Source organism: Hyperoodon ampullatus, assembly GCF_949752795.1.
Source record: "Hyperoodon ampullatus genome assembly, chromosome: 2".
Classification (NCBI taxonomy): domain Eukaryota; kingdom Metazoa; phylum Chordata; class Mammalia; order Artiodactyla; family Ziphiidae; genus Hyperoodon; species Hyperoodon ampullatus.
In genome coordinates, this window is record NC_136915.1 from 21,461,404 (window position 1) to 21,476,126 (window position 14,723).

General features: G+C 57.6%; 4 protein-coding genes across 4 annotated transcripts; 2 read left to right on the forward strand and 2 right to left on the reverse strand.

The window, feature by feature from the left end:
* Positions 1–5,933: 5,933 nt before the first annotated feature.
* On the forward strand, positions 5,934–7,008 carry FAM110D (family with sequence similarity 110 member D). The gene has a single exon (XM_079698456.1). The coding sequence runs from the start codon at positions 5,949–5,951 to the stop codon at positions 6,759–6,761; it is 813 nt and encodes a 270-aa protein (XP_079554582.1). The 5' UTR covers positions 5,934–5,948; the 3' UTR covers positions 6,762–7,008.
* Positions 7,009–8,216: 1,208 nt separating this feature from the next.
* LOC307068513 (uncharacterized protein C1orf232) lies at positions 8,217–11,623 on the reverse strand (the record flags this gene model as incomplete). Its single annotated transcript, XM_079726396.1, has 4 exons — positions 8,217–8,502; positions 9,926–10,023; positions 10,126–10,209; positions 11,540–11,623. The coding sequence occupies 4 exons, from the start codon at positions 11,621–11,623 to the stop codon at positions 8,217–8,219; spliced, it is 552 nt and encodes a 183-aa protein (XP_079582522.1).
* Positions 11,624–12,768: 1,145 nt separating this feature from the next.
* On the forward strand, positions 12,769–13,908 carry ZNF593 (zinc finger protein 593). The gene is made up of 3 exons (XM_079697513.1): positions 12,769–13,230; positions 13,466–13,528; positions 13,620–13,908. The coding sequence occupies exons 1-3, from the start codon at positions 13,031–13,033 to the stop codon at positions 13,759–13,761; spliced, it is 405 nt and encodes a 134-aa protein (XP_079553639.1). The 5' UTR covers positions 12,769–13,030; the 3' UTR covers positions 13,762–13,908.
* A 347-nt stretch (positions 13,909–14,255) lies between these two features.
* On the reverse strand, positions 14,256–14,723 carry ZNF593OS (ZNF593 opposite strand; the record flags this gene model as incomplete). The annotated part of the gene is made up of 2 exons (XM_079697702.1): positions 14,256–14,402; positions 14,679–14,723. The coding sequence occupies 2 exons, from the start codon at positions 14,721–14,723 to the stop codon at positions 14,256–14,258; spliced, it is 192 nt and encodes a 63-aa protein (XP_079553828.1).

Consider the following 14,723-nt stretch of genomic DNA (forward strand, 5'->3'; position numbering starts at 1 on the left):
TGTGTGACCCTAGGTGAGTTACTTTGCCTCTCTCTGCCTCTGTTTACTCACCACTTCACATGGGGTTTTGTGAGGAGTAAGAGAGGTACTGAGAGTCAAGCACTTAGCAGAGAGCCTAGCACAGAGTAAGCGCTCAGTAAATGCAGCTGGTTTTGTTCTAACTCTAGGTTATAAGCTCCTGAGAGCAGAAATCCTATCTGTTTTATTTCCGTTGTTCGTTAGCATCTTGTACGTGTTCCGGGGGAAAAATGTTTAATGACTCCCTCCTCCCCTCTTCGGCCGCCCCCGCGGCGAGTACCCGGCAGCAGGCGGCGCCGGCTCTGCCCAGAAGCCACACCCCTCGGAGGGAGAGGGCGCGGGAGCCAGGCTATTGTTGTGGCCGAGATTCCTTCCGAAACGGAAAGCCCGGAATTGGGGGATAGCGGCTCTAATCGGTACGGGGCTCACCCACGGCCGGCGTAGGGGGGCTCCTCCTGTGATGCCGGGGCGTTACAGACCCCAGTCTGAGCCCCTCCCTCTCTCTGAACTCTCCACCTCCCACTGAACCCCCGTCCCCTGCCCTGAGGCCCCACCTCTCCTCTAAGCCCCCTTCTCTCACTGAGCCTGCCTTTGCTCGGTGTCCCCATCGCCTCCCTGCGCCCATCTCCTCACAGAAACCCCTCTCTTCCCTGTACCCCCTCTTCTTTCTAAGCCCTCTTGAGCACCGGCCCACATTCTCTCTCAGCAGCCGCCTTCCCTAGCCTCTTGCCCTCACTGAGACCCTGGCTCCTGCCGTCCCCTTAGCCTATTGCTCTCACCATCCCTCCCTCAACGCCCCCCCAACCCTGCCCTCTACAGCCTCCCCTCCCTCCCATCCCACCCCCATCAGAAATCCCCTCCAGACCCAGATCTGATACCCCCTCCTCTTTGAAAGCTCCCCACCCCAGCCCGGGCAGAACAGATGCCCCCCCAAGTGCCCCTGCTTTGTTCAACTTTGTTAACAGCAGTGCTGCTCACACTTGAGCTGTGATCAGTCCTTCACACTTATGTTCCCCCCACCCCTGCAGCAGGGTGAGCTCCCTGAGAGCAAAAGCCAGGTCTGACCCATCTGCTGCACAGGGCAGTGTTCAAAACGACTTGGTGATGTGGCTGAGAGTGAGACTGTGGGATGAGAAAAAGACCTAGGCCGTTGGGGTCGGGGAAGGCGCTGGAGGGTGAGACCTGAGAAGCCAAGACTCCTGAAATTTACAAGCACCTGAGGCACCAGGTGCTTTCTCAGGCACCACTTCTTTGCGCCACACAAAAGCTGGTCTTACTCCCATTTTACACAGAAGGAAACTCAGAGAGGTTAAGTTCTTGCCTGAGGCCTCAGAGCCAGTGACTGACAGACCAGGATTAGAATCAGAGGCACCGAGGTGTGCTTGCCTGTGGTGAGGGGGCAGTATCTGGCTGGTGAGGGAAGTGACACATTTCTCCTCTGCGACAGTGTGGATCTGGGGCCTGAGGCTGGAGCTGAAGGTTCTCCTGACCTGTCCTCATCACTCCTGACACTGACCAGAGATGTGTCCCCACCCTCCCACCACCCTCTCCTGGAAGGAGCCGGTTCTGACTCAGCCATTCCCATCTACCCTCATCCTCAAGGTGATCCGGGAATGAGCTCGGAAATAGGAAGGAAACATCCCTCAGATTTGGCCTCCCCCCTCAACAAAGGTCCTGGCTCTAGGGCCAGAAGGAGTCACTTTAAGGCTCTCCCTGGGGACCCATGACCAGAAAGACAGATGATCCGGTTCAAGTCAAGTGTGACCAAGAGACAGGCAGGGCAGGCAGCTGGATCTCCCACGATCTCCCCCACCTCCCACCTCTTTCAGGGCTGACTCCTTCAGGGCTCGCTCAGCCGAAAGCCAATCCAGTCAAACCTCGCCCCCATGACTCTGCTCTCCAGGATGGTAGTGTCTATTGACATCCTGGGATAGGGTACCATCACCCCTCAGACTGGGAGCTCCTGAAAGCAGGGTTCTTTGACCAGTCTCCACCCCCAGACTCCTGAGGGCAGGGCTGTGTCTGGCCCTTCTGACTGGGGACTCCCAGGGCTGGGGCTGTGTCTCCCTACTCTGAGCACTCCTGAGGGGAGGTGGGCTCACTTTTAGTCACCCTCATCAGACTGGGGGCTACCCCAGGGCAGCACCTGCATTGTACTCTGAATCCCCCTCTTTCTGTAGCCCAGTATCTGTCCGGAGCTGAGAAGGAGGCCCCTGCCTGCCCTGCCACCCAACCCGGATGCTCCTTTAAGACCAAAGGGATGGGGGTTGTATAAGAGTCAGACACAACAGCCCCATCCTCCCCCTCCTTCACAGGCCAGGTTTCCTGCCATTGACAGCATCCCAGCTGGGCCCTGCCCGGCCTCATGCTTAACCCCTTCATGACCAGATCTCAGGGCTACTGGCATGCACCTGCAAACTTCATCTATAAAATTAGGAAAATAATTGGGTTGTTTTGAGGATTAAATGTGTTAATCATTGTGTGAAGCACTCAGAACAGTGCCCTAGGATATATTAGTCTCTCAATAAAAATTAGCCGTTCTTCCTAATTGTGTGAGCTTGGGTTAGTCATTTCACATATCTGAGCCTCAGTCTCTTAAGCAGTCAAATGGAGAAAATAACAAACCTACTTCCGAAACATAGTCCTGGGGATGAACTGTGATAATGTATATGGGAGCATTTTGTAGAGTGCTGTAACAACACAATATGGAACTATCTATCATGAACAAAAAAAAATACTCCCTCTAACTAGGTAATAAAAATCTCTTACCAGGAGATGGGCCTTCTGGTTTTCAGACTTATTACCTTTCTTGACAGGCAGAAGGTACAGTGGAAAGAGTGGATTTGGGTTGGAAATAAGTACCCCCCTTTAATCCTGTTTCCTTACCCATAAAGTGGGGTGGTCACTCCTGCTGGGTCCTCTGTTTAGGGTCCTTGGGAGGGACAAAGGAGATCAGAGAGCACAGGTGTGAATGTGCTTTGCAAACATTAAAAAGTGCTAGAAGGGAGGGAAAGGGATTTGTGAAAAGTGGCCATGGGGTGGTGGTGCAGGAACCTCTTGGCAAGGACATTGGTCTTTGAGCTCTGGGTACTGCAGAGTTTACCCACTGGGGAGAGAAGAGGGGCTCTCTTGGAACCAGCATTGTGGAGCCTGGGCTCCCCCTTGAGACATGAGGTGTCAAATAAGAAGCTGTGCTAGCTCTAGAATTTCCCAATGGGGGCAGAGAAGGAAGGAGGTCCTTTACCCAGGCTTGGCCCCAGAATCATCCCTTCATCAACCTCTTCCCAGACAATCCCATTTGCCATCAGAGGACCTTGAGCAGAGGCAGCTCCAATGGGCTCTCTTGTGACCTTCATGCCAAGACTTGCTGGGAGGGGCTCACCCGGCACATCTGCAGCACCACTGCCCCCACCTTTAGGTTGCAGATTCCTGGCCTCACCCCTCGGGAGAGCAAGCTTGACACCATCCACACACCTGGACCAGGACAGGTCTCAACCTGCTACAGAGGGGAAAAGCTGGTTAACTAGAACCCTGCGCCTTCTCATCTGAATGAGGAGGATCTGCCAAGGCCCAGCAGAGGGGGCTGACCCCACGTGAATCGCATGTCCCCACCCCAGGCCTCTGGAGGAAGCTTGGGAATCAGGAGACCTTGTCTGGGGTGCTGGCTGTGCCCCAAGCTCACTGTGCCTCTGTGCAAATCACTTAACCTGTCAGGGACCGTTTGACCATCTGTAAAGTAAAGGAGCTGGATGTGGTCCAAAGGTCCTCTCCAGCACTGAGACTGTGACCAGGAAGGAGTTAACAGAGGCCAGGCTCCAGGTCAGGAAGGCAAGGGTTAACCTGGGGGGGTGGAGGCTCTCTTGGCTTTTCCTGTGTAGCGTGAGGTTTGGCTGCCACCAAAGTTACTTCCAGTCCCTGCTGTCCCTCCTGCCTTCAGTCTGGACCTGCCTGGGGACCCTGGCATTCAGCCTCACCATGCAGAGGTGAGTGCATCCTGAGCCCAGGGCTGGGGTGGGAGGGCACCCAGGGACCCAAGGGCAAGGAGGCTGGCACCAAGCCAGTGAGCACAGTCCCCTAGCCTGCATCTGCATCCAAAGCCAAATGCTTGGGCAAAGTTCGGACCACTAACCCCAGTACTGGAAGAGGGTGGGCAAAGGGATGGCGGGCACAAAGATGTCTGCCAGGCTTCTAGGGTGGAATGTCTGTGGTTGGGCACCAAGGCAGCCCAGAAGGCAGGGAAGAGGCAGTGGACAGCAAACTATTTTCGTCCCTGTGTTTAGGAACTTTTTATAGCCGCCTGCTCAGGGCTCGGAAGAGAAGGAGGGGACGGGAGGGTACCCTTGAGGTCAGACAAGCACAGTGCCCTCCTGGGACCTTGGAATCTGACCTACTGCCAAGTTTAGTCCTTGGGAGGCAGGAAGGAGGGCACTGCTAGGCTTCCCTTGCTGCCTGGTTTCCCAGTCACCAACTACCTATGGACTGACTTGCTAGACCCTAGATGGGTGTATGTACGTGTGTGTGTGGGGGGGGGAGTGGGTGGGTGTTGGTGTGTGTGTGTGTGTGTGTGTGTGTGTATACACACAGGCTGCCCTGGGGTGGGTAGGGTTGGCAGAGTCTCTGCCCCAAGGCCCCTTACCAGGGCTCCCCTCCCCCCATCCCTGGCAAGTTCTGTTCCTTTGTTGCCTGCAGACCCGAGGTCTCCTCAGCCCCCAGAACTGATGTGTCCCTCTCAGCTGAATGGAGGATGGGGGGAGCAGGGAAATGGGGATGGGGTAGAGTGTACTGAGCCGTGTGGGTGGCCCATTCTGTTACTGCCAAGGGAACTGTCAGCTCTTGATTTACAACCCCTCCGGCCCCCCTTCCCCAGCAGAAGGGAGCTGGATGAGAAGGGTCACGGGTTTTAGGATGAGGGACCCTGAGGGCAGATTTCTGGGAGCGCAGGTTATCGGGAAGAATTAGTGGAAGGACATTTTTAGTGAGATAAGGGGCCAATCTCTAGCAGAAAGTGCTTGGTTTTATAGCAGCAGGAATAGAAGCAAAACATAGAGGAAAGTTTTGACAGGCAAGTGAGATACTCATTTTGAACAAGTTCTGGACTGCAAAGCAAGAGATCTGGGTTCCAGTCCTGGGCCCAAACTCTCAGTAAGACCTGAACAAGCCTCCTCCTCTCTGGGCCAGTTTTCTCTTCTATGAAATGGAAATGCAGAGGTAAACAAGGTGATGTATACAGTTGGGCATTGTGGAATTCCCTTCGCAGGGGCACAGAGCAGGTGGCAGGTAGCTGGCTGAAGTGACCTGGTGACCATCTCCCTCTCTTTCCCTGATGGCCCTGCTGGGCCTGGGCAGGGCAGTTGGCTGCAATTACTGGAGGCTCCTACCCTGTGGTTATATCCCTGACCTCTGTGTTTGGGGGCGGGATGGGTGGGTCCTGCTGGAGCCAGCATGTGGCTGGGAAGCTTCCTTGTCTTGGACTCAAAGTTGCTAGGTTGGGAAGAGGTATTTTTTCCGGTTGAGGCTACTTTCGGGAATTGGGCAGGGACCAGCCCCATTTCCTTTTCCAAGTGTCCTGCTTGCTGATGCTTGCTTGGCATGGCCCTGTGGCCAGAATGGGGCACCCTCAAAGGGGCATATGTTTCTGGGTGGCCAGGGAGCCCCTGCCCATTGTCTCTGAGGGACGGGCGTGGGAGGGATACCTGAGCCTCTGCCCCCTGGGCATGGCACCTGGCTGACTTGGATGGGGGAGGGGTGGCTGGCTGAGCCTATTCCCAGGAATGCCCGCAGGAGACGGGCAGGGACATTTCCTACTCTCCCCCTGACCATTCCTCTTTCTCCGCAGGTCCCAGGAGGCCCCAGCCAATTGCTCTCAGCTCCTCAACTATCTGCCTACCTCCAGTGGCTTATGGGGCACTGTCCTGCCCAGTTCTGCTAAGATGCTCCTGGCCTCTCCCTCCACCCCATCCAGGGGACGGACCCCCAGCGCTGTGGAGAGGCTGGAGGCCGACAAAGCCAAGTACGTCAAGACGCACCAGGTGATAGCGCGACGCCAGGAGCCAGCTCTGCGTGGGGGTCCCGGGCCGCTCACCCCGCACCCCTGCAACGAGCTGGGGCCCCCTCCATCGCCCAGGACGCCCAGACCTGCCCGCCGGGGCAGTGGCAGGCGGCTTCCAAGGCCTGATTCCCTCATCTTCTACCGCCAGAAGCGGGACTGCAAGGCTTCAGTGAACAAAGAGAACGCCAAGGGCCAGGGGCTCGTGCGTCGCCTCTTCCTGGGCGCCCCCCGAGACGTCGCTTCAAGCAGCCCAGGCTCAACGGAGCGACCCGCGGCTCCTGGGGGTTGGGCCGCGCCCCAAGATGCCCCAGAAGCAGCGGGAAAGCGGGCATTGTGCCCCACGTGCTCGCTGCCCCTGTCGGAGAAGGAGCGCTTCTTCAACTACTGCGGTCTGGAGCGCGCGCTGGTGGAGGTGCTGGGCGCCGAGCGCTTCTCTCCGCAGAGCTGGGGCGCCGACACCAGCCCCCAGCCCGGAACGTCGCCGCCGCCCGGCTCTGGGGACGCCAGCGACTGGACGTCCAGCGACGGCGGCGCAGAACACCGGGACCGTGCGGAGGGCGGTGGCTCGGAAGCGGCGGGCTCGGCGCGGGACGGGCGCCCCCAGGTGTCGGTGGTGGAGCGCAACGCGCGCGTCATCCAGTGGCTGTACGGCTGCCAGCGCGCCCGCGGCCCGCCGCGCGAGTCCGAGGTGTGACTGCCGCCGCTCGTGAGCAGGCTCTGGTGGAGTCCGGAGTCCGGGGAAGGGCAAGGGGTGAGCGCGGGGCTGGACCCAGGCACGGGCGGGGACACCCTGCCTCTCACGCGCCGGGTGCTTTTGGGCAAACCCTTCCCTTTGGATCTCGGTTTCCCCTCATGAACCTTGGGAGGATGGAACAAAAAGATCCTGAAGGCCCTTCCCAGCGCAGGCGGCGGACGGGGAGGGGGCGGCCTCGTGGCCCCTGTGGAGGCCGGGAGGTTAGTGAAGACTGGGCGAGTGAAGACTGGGGTGGGAGATCAGAGAACCTGCTGAATAAAGTCAAAAAGTTATTTAAAGGAGTCGAGAGGCTGGATTACAGAGCAGACGCGCGAGGGTTTTTGGAGTGTGGGTTCCAGGCAGACTGTGCCTCTCGGGACCGCAGACACACCTCTCGGTGATCAAAGTATATTTGAAATGGTCACAAAGCGCTTGGCAAAGTTCCTGGCATATAGAAAGTGCTCAATAAACGAAGCCGCTATGACCACTACCGAATTAGCACTAACACTATTATGATCGTCTCCGCCACCGACCCCCCGGAGGGTCCAAATTAGAGCCGGGAGCCGGGAATCGCGCGTTTGGGGAGTTTTGGGGAGGGGTCTGCTCCAGAAATCTGGGGTTCACCAGCCCCTGACGGCTCCCATTCCTGGAGCTTTGCTACCCATTTTGGTTACTAGATATGAAGGGCTGAGATGTGGAGGATCCAGAATCGAGGACAATAAAGGACTCTTCAAACCAGGACTTTGCCAACCCGCAGCCTCACATCTTGTCACCGTCTTCCTTTCCCTCAAAGACAAACAAGGTCACCTGTTTTCCTCACACGTTCACACCTGTAAGTCTTTGTTCAAGGCCTCCTCCCTTTGCCTGGGTTATCTTCCCCTTTCTCTCCACTCATCCTTCTAAGATTACATATACGCATTCTCTCTCAGGAACTCCTGAATTTCCCAGCCGGGGTCATCTCCTCTGAGCTCCCAGCTACAGCCTTATTTTTGTGCCTCACCTTATCACCTTGTGTGGGACCCGCTGGTAGTCTGGGTTCTCTTGTTAGTCACTGACCTTCCCCTAGTACAGGGACAGCCCACGTAGCGAGGCCACAGGAAACGTTTGTCGAACTAAAAGGGGCTGGAGAGGGCGGCGGGACTTGTCCTTTAGGGTTCCCCAGATTCCTGGAAAGTTGGACCCTAAATCGAACACAATCTATCCTGATACCTAGGAGGTCTCTGGTCATTTTCTCCATGTACGTTTGTGGGGGGAGAAGGCGAGGACCACTCCAGCTGGACCCTGCCCTGAGGTTGCCCACCCAAAAGCAGCCTTCCCCGCCGTATGGACAAAAGCACGCGGTCACACGGGGTGTCGGGCCAGGGTTTTTTTTTTATCGCGGGAGGGGAGAGGCGGTCGCCCAGTTAGGCCGGCAGACTAGTCGCCCTTGGGCGCAGCTTTCACCCTCAACTCGGCCAGTTTGTGGGTGAGGAAGCCCCACTTGAAGCCGGCTGCGGGATCGGCTTCCCGCGTCTCGGGGCGCTCGGCGGCCTCGTCCCCGGCTTCAGGGTCCTGATCCGGAGTGGGTTCCGCGTCGCGTAGCATGGACGCTGCTGCCGCCGCCTGCTGCTGCTGCTGCTGCCACCTGCTGGCGAACGCGTCCCAGAACCCGGTCCCGCGCGTCTCCGCCGCCGGCGGAGAGGAGGGCTGCGCCGCCAGCGGGCTGCAGGAGAGAGGCGGGGTCAGGGGCTGGCCGAGAGGCCCCGGAGAGGACAAAGGACAGGAGGCGGGGTCAAGGGGCCAGTAGTGGGGCCAGTGGGGCCCGGGTGAGGTCAGGGGCTGGAGGGGCCCGGGAGACTGGGGGCAGGGCCTGGAGGCAAGGGGAGGGCTCAGAGGCACTGGGAAAGGGGGCGGGGGTGGGACAGGGTCAGGGGATTAGGTGAGGGGTCTGGGAAGAGGGGACAGGGATCAGGATCCCTGGGGAGAGAGCTGGGGTCAGGGGTTTACGGTAGAGGAGAGGGGCGAGGCCAGAGGAGGGGAGCCAGAGGCGCAGGGTCTGGGAAGGTGGAGGAGGAGGAGCCCTGAGAGAGGGGCGGGCGGAAGGATGCGAAGAGACTGTGGGACCAGAATGGGAACGTTAGATCCGGGGAGGGGGCGGGGTCAGACTCTGGGGGCGGTCGTTCCGGAACCCGAGGGCAGAGCCCTGGGGAAGGAGACGGGGCGGGGACAGGGGTCTGGCTCTGGGATGGAGGAAAAGAGGATGCAGAAAAATGAGGGACGCTGGGTAGAAGGATGGGTGGAGCGACCCCGAAGGGAAGGAGAAAGGCCTAGATCAAAGGCTTACGGGAGAGGGGGACTAGGGAGGTAGCAGGTAGATGTGGGGGGGAGGGCAATCAAGGAGCAGTGATGAGGCTTGAGGTAGGGAGAGGGAGTGAGCAGGAGGGAGAAAAGGAACCCTGGGGCAGGAGAGATGGGTGGGTCAGGGGGAACCTAGGGAAGAAAGGAATAGGGGAATGCCAAAAGGGAAGTGTGACTGGGCTGGAGGAAAGGGCAGAGATGGAGTGTGTGACAGAATAGAGCTAGGAGGAAGACAAGGCCCAGGGTCTGACCCTCTATGCCCCCAGCATCAAAGACCTGTTAAGACAGTGGTTCCTAAACTATTGTCCTCAAGTCTTCAGGGAGCTCGCTGAAAATATAGATACCAGGCCTCAGCCAACACCGGCTGAATCAAAAGCTTTGAGGGAGGGTCTGGGAATTTGTGTTTGTCTCAAGTTCCCTGGGAGGATGAGGATTTAGACCAATACTTGGGAACCACTGATCTGAACCACTCTCTGTTTCAACACCTAAAGCTTCTCTCCTGGGTTCCCTTCTTCTAGGGAGATGAGCCCTCCCACATGGATGGGGAGAGAGAGCCCATAATATCTTTTAGCATCTCAATCCCAACTGCTGGTAAATTCCTCCTGAGATCTAACCTAATCTCCCAGATATGCTGATTGGGCCTCTTGCCTGCTGAGAGAAACAGAAACAGCCAGGGGCTGGCCCTCCCTAGTCCTCCGTAGTCGGAAAGACAAACAAACCAGAAGGAAAGGACATGGGAGAAGGGGATCCCCAGGCCCATCCCAGACCCCCTCAACACACACACGTACTGGTCAGCACAGGGCTCTGGGGGCAGCAGCTTGTCCTCATCTTCTTTGTTAAACAGAGATGACATTGTCAGCCAGCCTCTCGCCCCAACCCCCTGAACCTGGGAGAGAGAGGGGCTGGGAGTCAAGGAGGGGTCCCCCAGGACTCCACAGCAGCTTCTGCCAGGCTCCCCAGGGTTGGGGTGGAAGAAGGGAGAACTCACCCGGCGGGCCAGCTGTGACATGGGATTGAAGGCCTCTTCAGCTGGTTCTGCTGCCTCAGACTCCACTAACGCTGGGTTCTCCTTCTAGGACACAAGACCCCTACCCAGCATGAGAGAGGCCCCAGAGGAATATGACTTCCCTCCCCCACTGCTAGCCTGATACACATAGACCTGGCACCCCAAACCCCATGGAACAAGACGCACACCTAGGCCCCTGACACCCTCCAAAAATACACGCAGCTGTACCTCTACGCAAAGCTACCTGTCACATATTTCCTGTACAGTTAATCCTTGCAGACACCTTTGAGCTCGCATACTGCCCACCCACAGACACATGCATACACCTGCAAAACATGTGGACAAGGGCTTGCACGCCAGTGTAGACACGCACCTGTACAGGAGCGTGCCTCCGCATGGCTACAACTCTTCACCTGTATGTACAGAGATATATGTGCTGTGAGGCACCTACACAAGGACACTTACACAGTTATACCATTCACACCTGTGCACTTCCACAACTGAAGACAGCTGCATGGAGGCCCACTCACAGCACACAAAACCTCTCCACCCATCCACAGACACCAAGACACAGATGTTCACACACACCCAAACACACATGCCATACAAACATGTACCTGCAAATGCCTGCATGCCTCTGTAGACTTCTGCCCCCCCAAAACACACCTGAAAATACCTGTAACCGGTTCACACCTGCACGCACACCTTAACTGGGGATTCCACACAGACGCCAATCCCAATACTGACCCACAGATACTTCTACACAGGGCCAGCCCTAGACACCAACCTGTGTAGACATACACGTGTTCACACTGACATACACACACCCCAGCACTAGTTCCTGCCTCTGCCATATCTGTGTGTGCAACTGCCATTTATCACAGCCTCCAGAGGTAAGACTGTTTTGGAGCCTTTTCAATTTTTCTTTTTAAATGTCAGAACAAACATGGTCCAAGTATGGCTCTGTTCTGTTGCTGCTACAGTAACCCTCAGTGTACAAGTGCCACTTCCCCTACTTCCCGGGGGCTTGCTTCCTCTCAAGGCGAGTCATCCTGCTTTTGCTCAGCTCTGCCCATTAGAAAGTTGTGTCAAGCTGAGTGTATCTGCGTGGGTACTGCCCATGGGTCCTAAAAGGATCCCTTCCGTGTGGCAGCCCTTGAGATCTTTGGAGACAGTGACCACTCTTCCAGTGCCCCCCAAGTCTTTTCTTCCTTGGTTTTCTGGAACGTCCTGACTTTCGGACACTGCACCGTGCCATTGGTCATCCATGAATTGCCAGTTGCTTTTGCACAAATCTTTCTCCCTCTCTCATAGCCAGTCCCTTGCCCTTCTTAGTATCTTTCACTCCTGCTGCCCCTCTGCCCATGCCCCATCCAGCAAGCAGGATACTACCCACCTCCTCTGCCAGGTCCTCCTCAGATTCCCCACTCAGGGTCTGTAGCACTTTGGACTTGTAGGTTTTCCAGAAGGTTTGGTTCATGGCTGCAGGGGAAATGGGCCTGGCACCCAGGCACAGGAGGCACCCAGTGTGTCTGGCTCCAGGAACTTGGTGAGGCTGAGAGCCTGTCCCAGGGATCAGGTGACCTCATTAAAGATGCACCAGCCTCCCCAGATGGCACAGTGCCCAGCAGGTGAACCCGATCCAAAGGAGTCTGTGGTGAGAGCCAGCTTCTGCCACCTCAGCCCCTCGTCTTGACCCATATTCGCCAAGAATAATGAAGACATAGTGAAGACTCCCTCCACAGAAGCCTCCTTCCTGGGCCTAGGAGTTCTTGAATTTGATCATTTGGAATGGCTCCAGAAATATCCTCTTCCATTCACGAATTCCATTTACAAAGTCCTTGGGCTCAGGACCCACAGTGGTTCCCCTGTGACTGTAGCCATACCAGCTGTGCCCTCAACAGGGCTCTGCCCTATGTCTGCACTCAGCCTCTGTGAACTGGAGTGGGAAGGTCCCAAGGCTCCCAGTCGGTGCCCTGGGCTTACATTTCACCGCTTTGTCTGGGCTGGAAACTGATTCCTCTCCCCAGGGATGCACGTGCTGGTCTCCCTGTTTCCTGGCAACAGGTTCCAAAGAACCCGGAGCTCCTGAATTATTGCTGAGTTCCTCTGGTCAGCCTGGAAGGCACCAGGCTCTGGTGCATGGGGAAAGGCTCTCTGGCCCTCTCCCCACTCTGAGCACACAACACCTGGGCTGTATCTCTCCCTTTGATGCCAGCCCACGCCTGGGAGTCCAGGGCTCAGAGAAGGGGCTCAAAGATGGGAGGTCCTTCTGTGAGCATCTCCTTTTCCTGTGAGAGGAGCCGACCCCTCTTGAGTCTAACAGTACGCCTAAGCACTGTGATCTCTGGGGAGGAATAAGTGGGGAGGGGTGAGAAGTGGCGAGGGCTTTCTCAGGGACTAGATGTATTTCTGTGGGGGCCGGGATCCCAAACTTACTCACTCTCATTCATTTATTAATGTATTAACATTGCAGACATTTTTCAGTGCCTCCCAAAGATGCAGCATCCCCCCCACACACACCAGCAACGCGGAGTCTAAGATCTGGGAACCAGGAAGGGGTGATAAGGCCAGAGGACGGTGCTGTGAGCCAGGCGGGGCGGGCAGGGCAGCGGACGGGCCGGCATCCCCCCAGGGCACGCACCACCCTGCCCTTCCAGCGACGGAAGAGGACGCTTCGTGGGGCCCGGCCCCGAGCTCCGTCACTGACGTCGACGGCCGCCTGGGGGCGCTCGAGGCGCGGCCAGCGCAAGTGACGTCATCAAAGGCGGTCTGGCAGAGCCTGATCATTCCCAGGGCGTCACAAGGCGTCATTGAGCAGTCCGGAAGCGCCCACACGTGTTCTCCCACCTCGGCTCTGGGACCCCTAGTCTTGCTGTCACCCGCCATGGGTCGCTCCCGCCGGACGGGCGCGCACCGAGCGCACTCCCTGGCCCGCCAGATGAAGGCGAAGCGGCGGCAGCCAGACCTGGATGAGATTCACCGCGATTTGCGGCCCCAGGTTGCCGCACGGCCCCGGCCAGACCCAGGCGCGGAACCCGATCCGGACCTGCCAGGGGGCGGCCTGCATCGCTGTCTGGCCTGCGCGTGAGTTCCGGCCGGGCCCAGCCTGAGGAGGAGAAGGGTCCGCGGTACGGGCCGGGGGTGTGAGATCCGGGTCCCGGGACGCGCAGGGTCTCTTCTCCTGGGACCAGTGGGTCTGCCGGCCTCCCATCCCTTTAAGCCCGGAGCCTAGCATCAGGGAATGAGCTAGGGTCAGGGAAATAGGCGTACCTGAGAGGTATCACCTTCTAACTATCCTCCTTACCCCCCATCCCTACAGGAGGTACTTCATCGATTCTGCCAACCTGAAGACCCACTTCCGATCCAAAGACCACAAGAAAAGGTATGAAGGAGTAAGGAGAGGATTGATGGATGTGTGCCGGGCAGACAGGGCTTGCATCTGGTCAGCTCTCAACTCCTGTTCTTTTCCCCAGGCTGAAGCAGCTGAGTGTGGAGCCCTACAGTCAGGAAGAAGCAGAGAGGGCAGCGGGTATGGGTTCCTATGTTCCTCCCCAAAGGCTGGCAGTGCCCACAGAAGTATCCACCGCAGTCCCTGAGATGGACACGTCTACCTGACAATGGCCTGAGGATGCAAGGCAGAGGAGCTGCCCATGGACAATGATGCAAGGGCCAGGCTGGGAGAGACTGTGCCAGCCTCTTTTGGTTTGGGAAGTAGATGGCCTCTTCCGGGTGCTCTCCCTCCCAATAAAAGAACTGGATAAAGAGGACTTGCCTGTGACTCGCTAACCTCCAGGCCACTCCTCCAAATTCAAGCTCTGTAAGGGTTTCTCTCTACTCCTGTGTACAGGGTCCAGGGTGTTTGCTCCCTACTTGATTCAGCTTTAGAACCTGCATCCTTTCCTTTCTTCAGGGGTCCTGGCATCTGAGCTGAAGCCCCCCATTGCAGCCCAGGTGTGTGGGGGGACGGGTAGGATCAGGTTTATACTTCCTTGCTTCCAATGAGGGCAGGGAGTGACCCCCCCACCCTCAGAAAAGAAGTAGGCTCCTGAGATTGTAGCCCCCGCGAGTCACCTACCCCGCAGGGCCGAGGTGAGAGGCTGCCCACTTCATCATGGAGCCTGTGGCGGCCGCCGCTGCCCCACCATCTTCCAGACAGCATAGCAGGAGCCGCCCAGCCCGAGGATAGCCAGCAGTGCAGCCACGATCCCCACCAGCGGACTCCGGGGCTCTGCCTTCAGCTCCCCGGCTATCTGCATCTGGAGGTGCACAGAGGGTCCACCTGAGGGGTCAGCTGAGACTTCTGGGAGGGTGGGGGGTGGAAAGGGGCTGAGAAGCTACAGCTGAGGGAAGGAGATATGGATACCATTGCTGCCCCAGGGAGATTCCACCCCAATCCCTCTCGCTTCACTGCCTATGTGGGCCCTGGCTGCTCAGGCGGCAGGGAACGTGACAGCCTGGCTGCTGGGTATCATCCCAGCCATGGTAGGGGGAGGAAGGGGTCGGTCCCAGAAGCCACCATTTGGGGTGCTTACCTGTAGCACTCGGAAGTAGCCAGGTGTCAGGCGTCGAAATCGCAT

Coding starts and splice junctions, on each gene's coding strand:
- FAM110D (XM_079698456.1), top strand. CDS start 5,949: ATGCTCCTGGCCTCTCCCTCCACCCCATCCAGGGGACGGACCCCCAGC.
- ZNF593 (XM_079697513.1), top strand. CDS start 13,031: ATGGGTCGCTCCCGCCGGACGGGCGCGCACCGAGCGCACTCCCTGGCC. Junction 13,231..13,465: donor CATCGCTGTCTGGCCTGCGC/GTGAGTTCCGGC, acceptor CCATCCCTACAG/GAGGTACTTCATCGATTCTG. Junction 13,529..13,619: donor TCCAAAGACCACAAGAAAAG/GTATGAAGGAGT, acceptor TCTTTTCCCCAG/GCTGAAGCAGCTGAGTGTGG.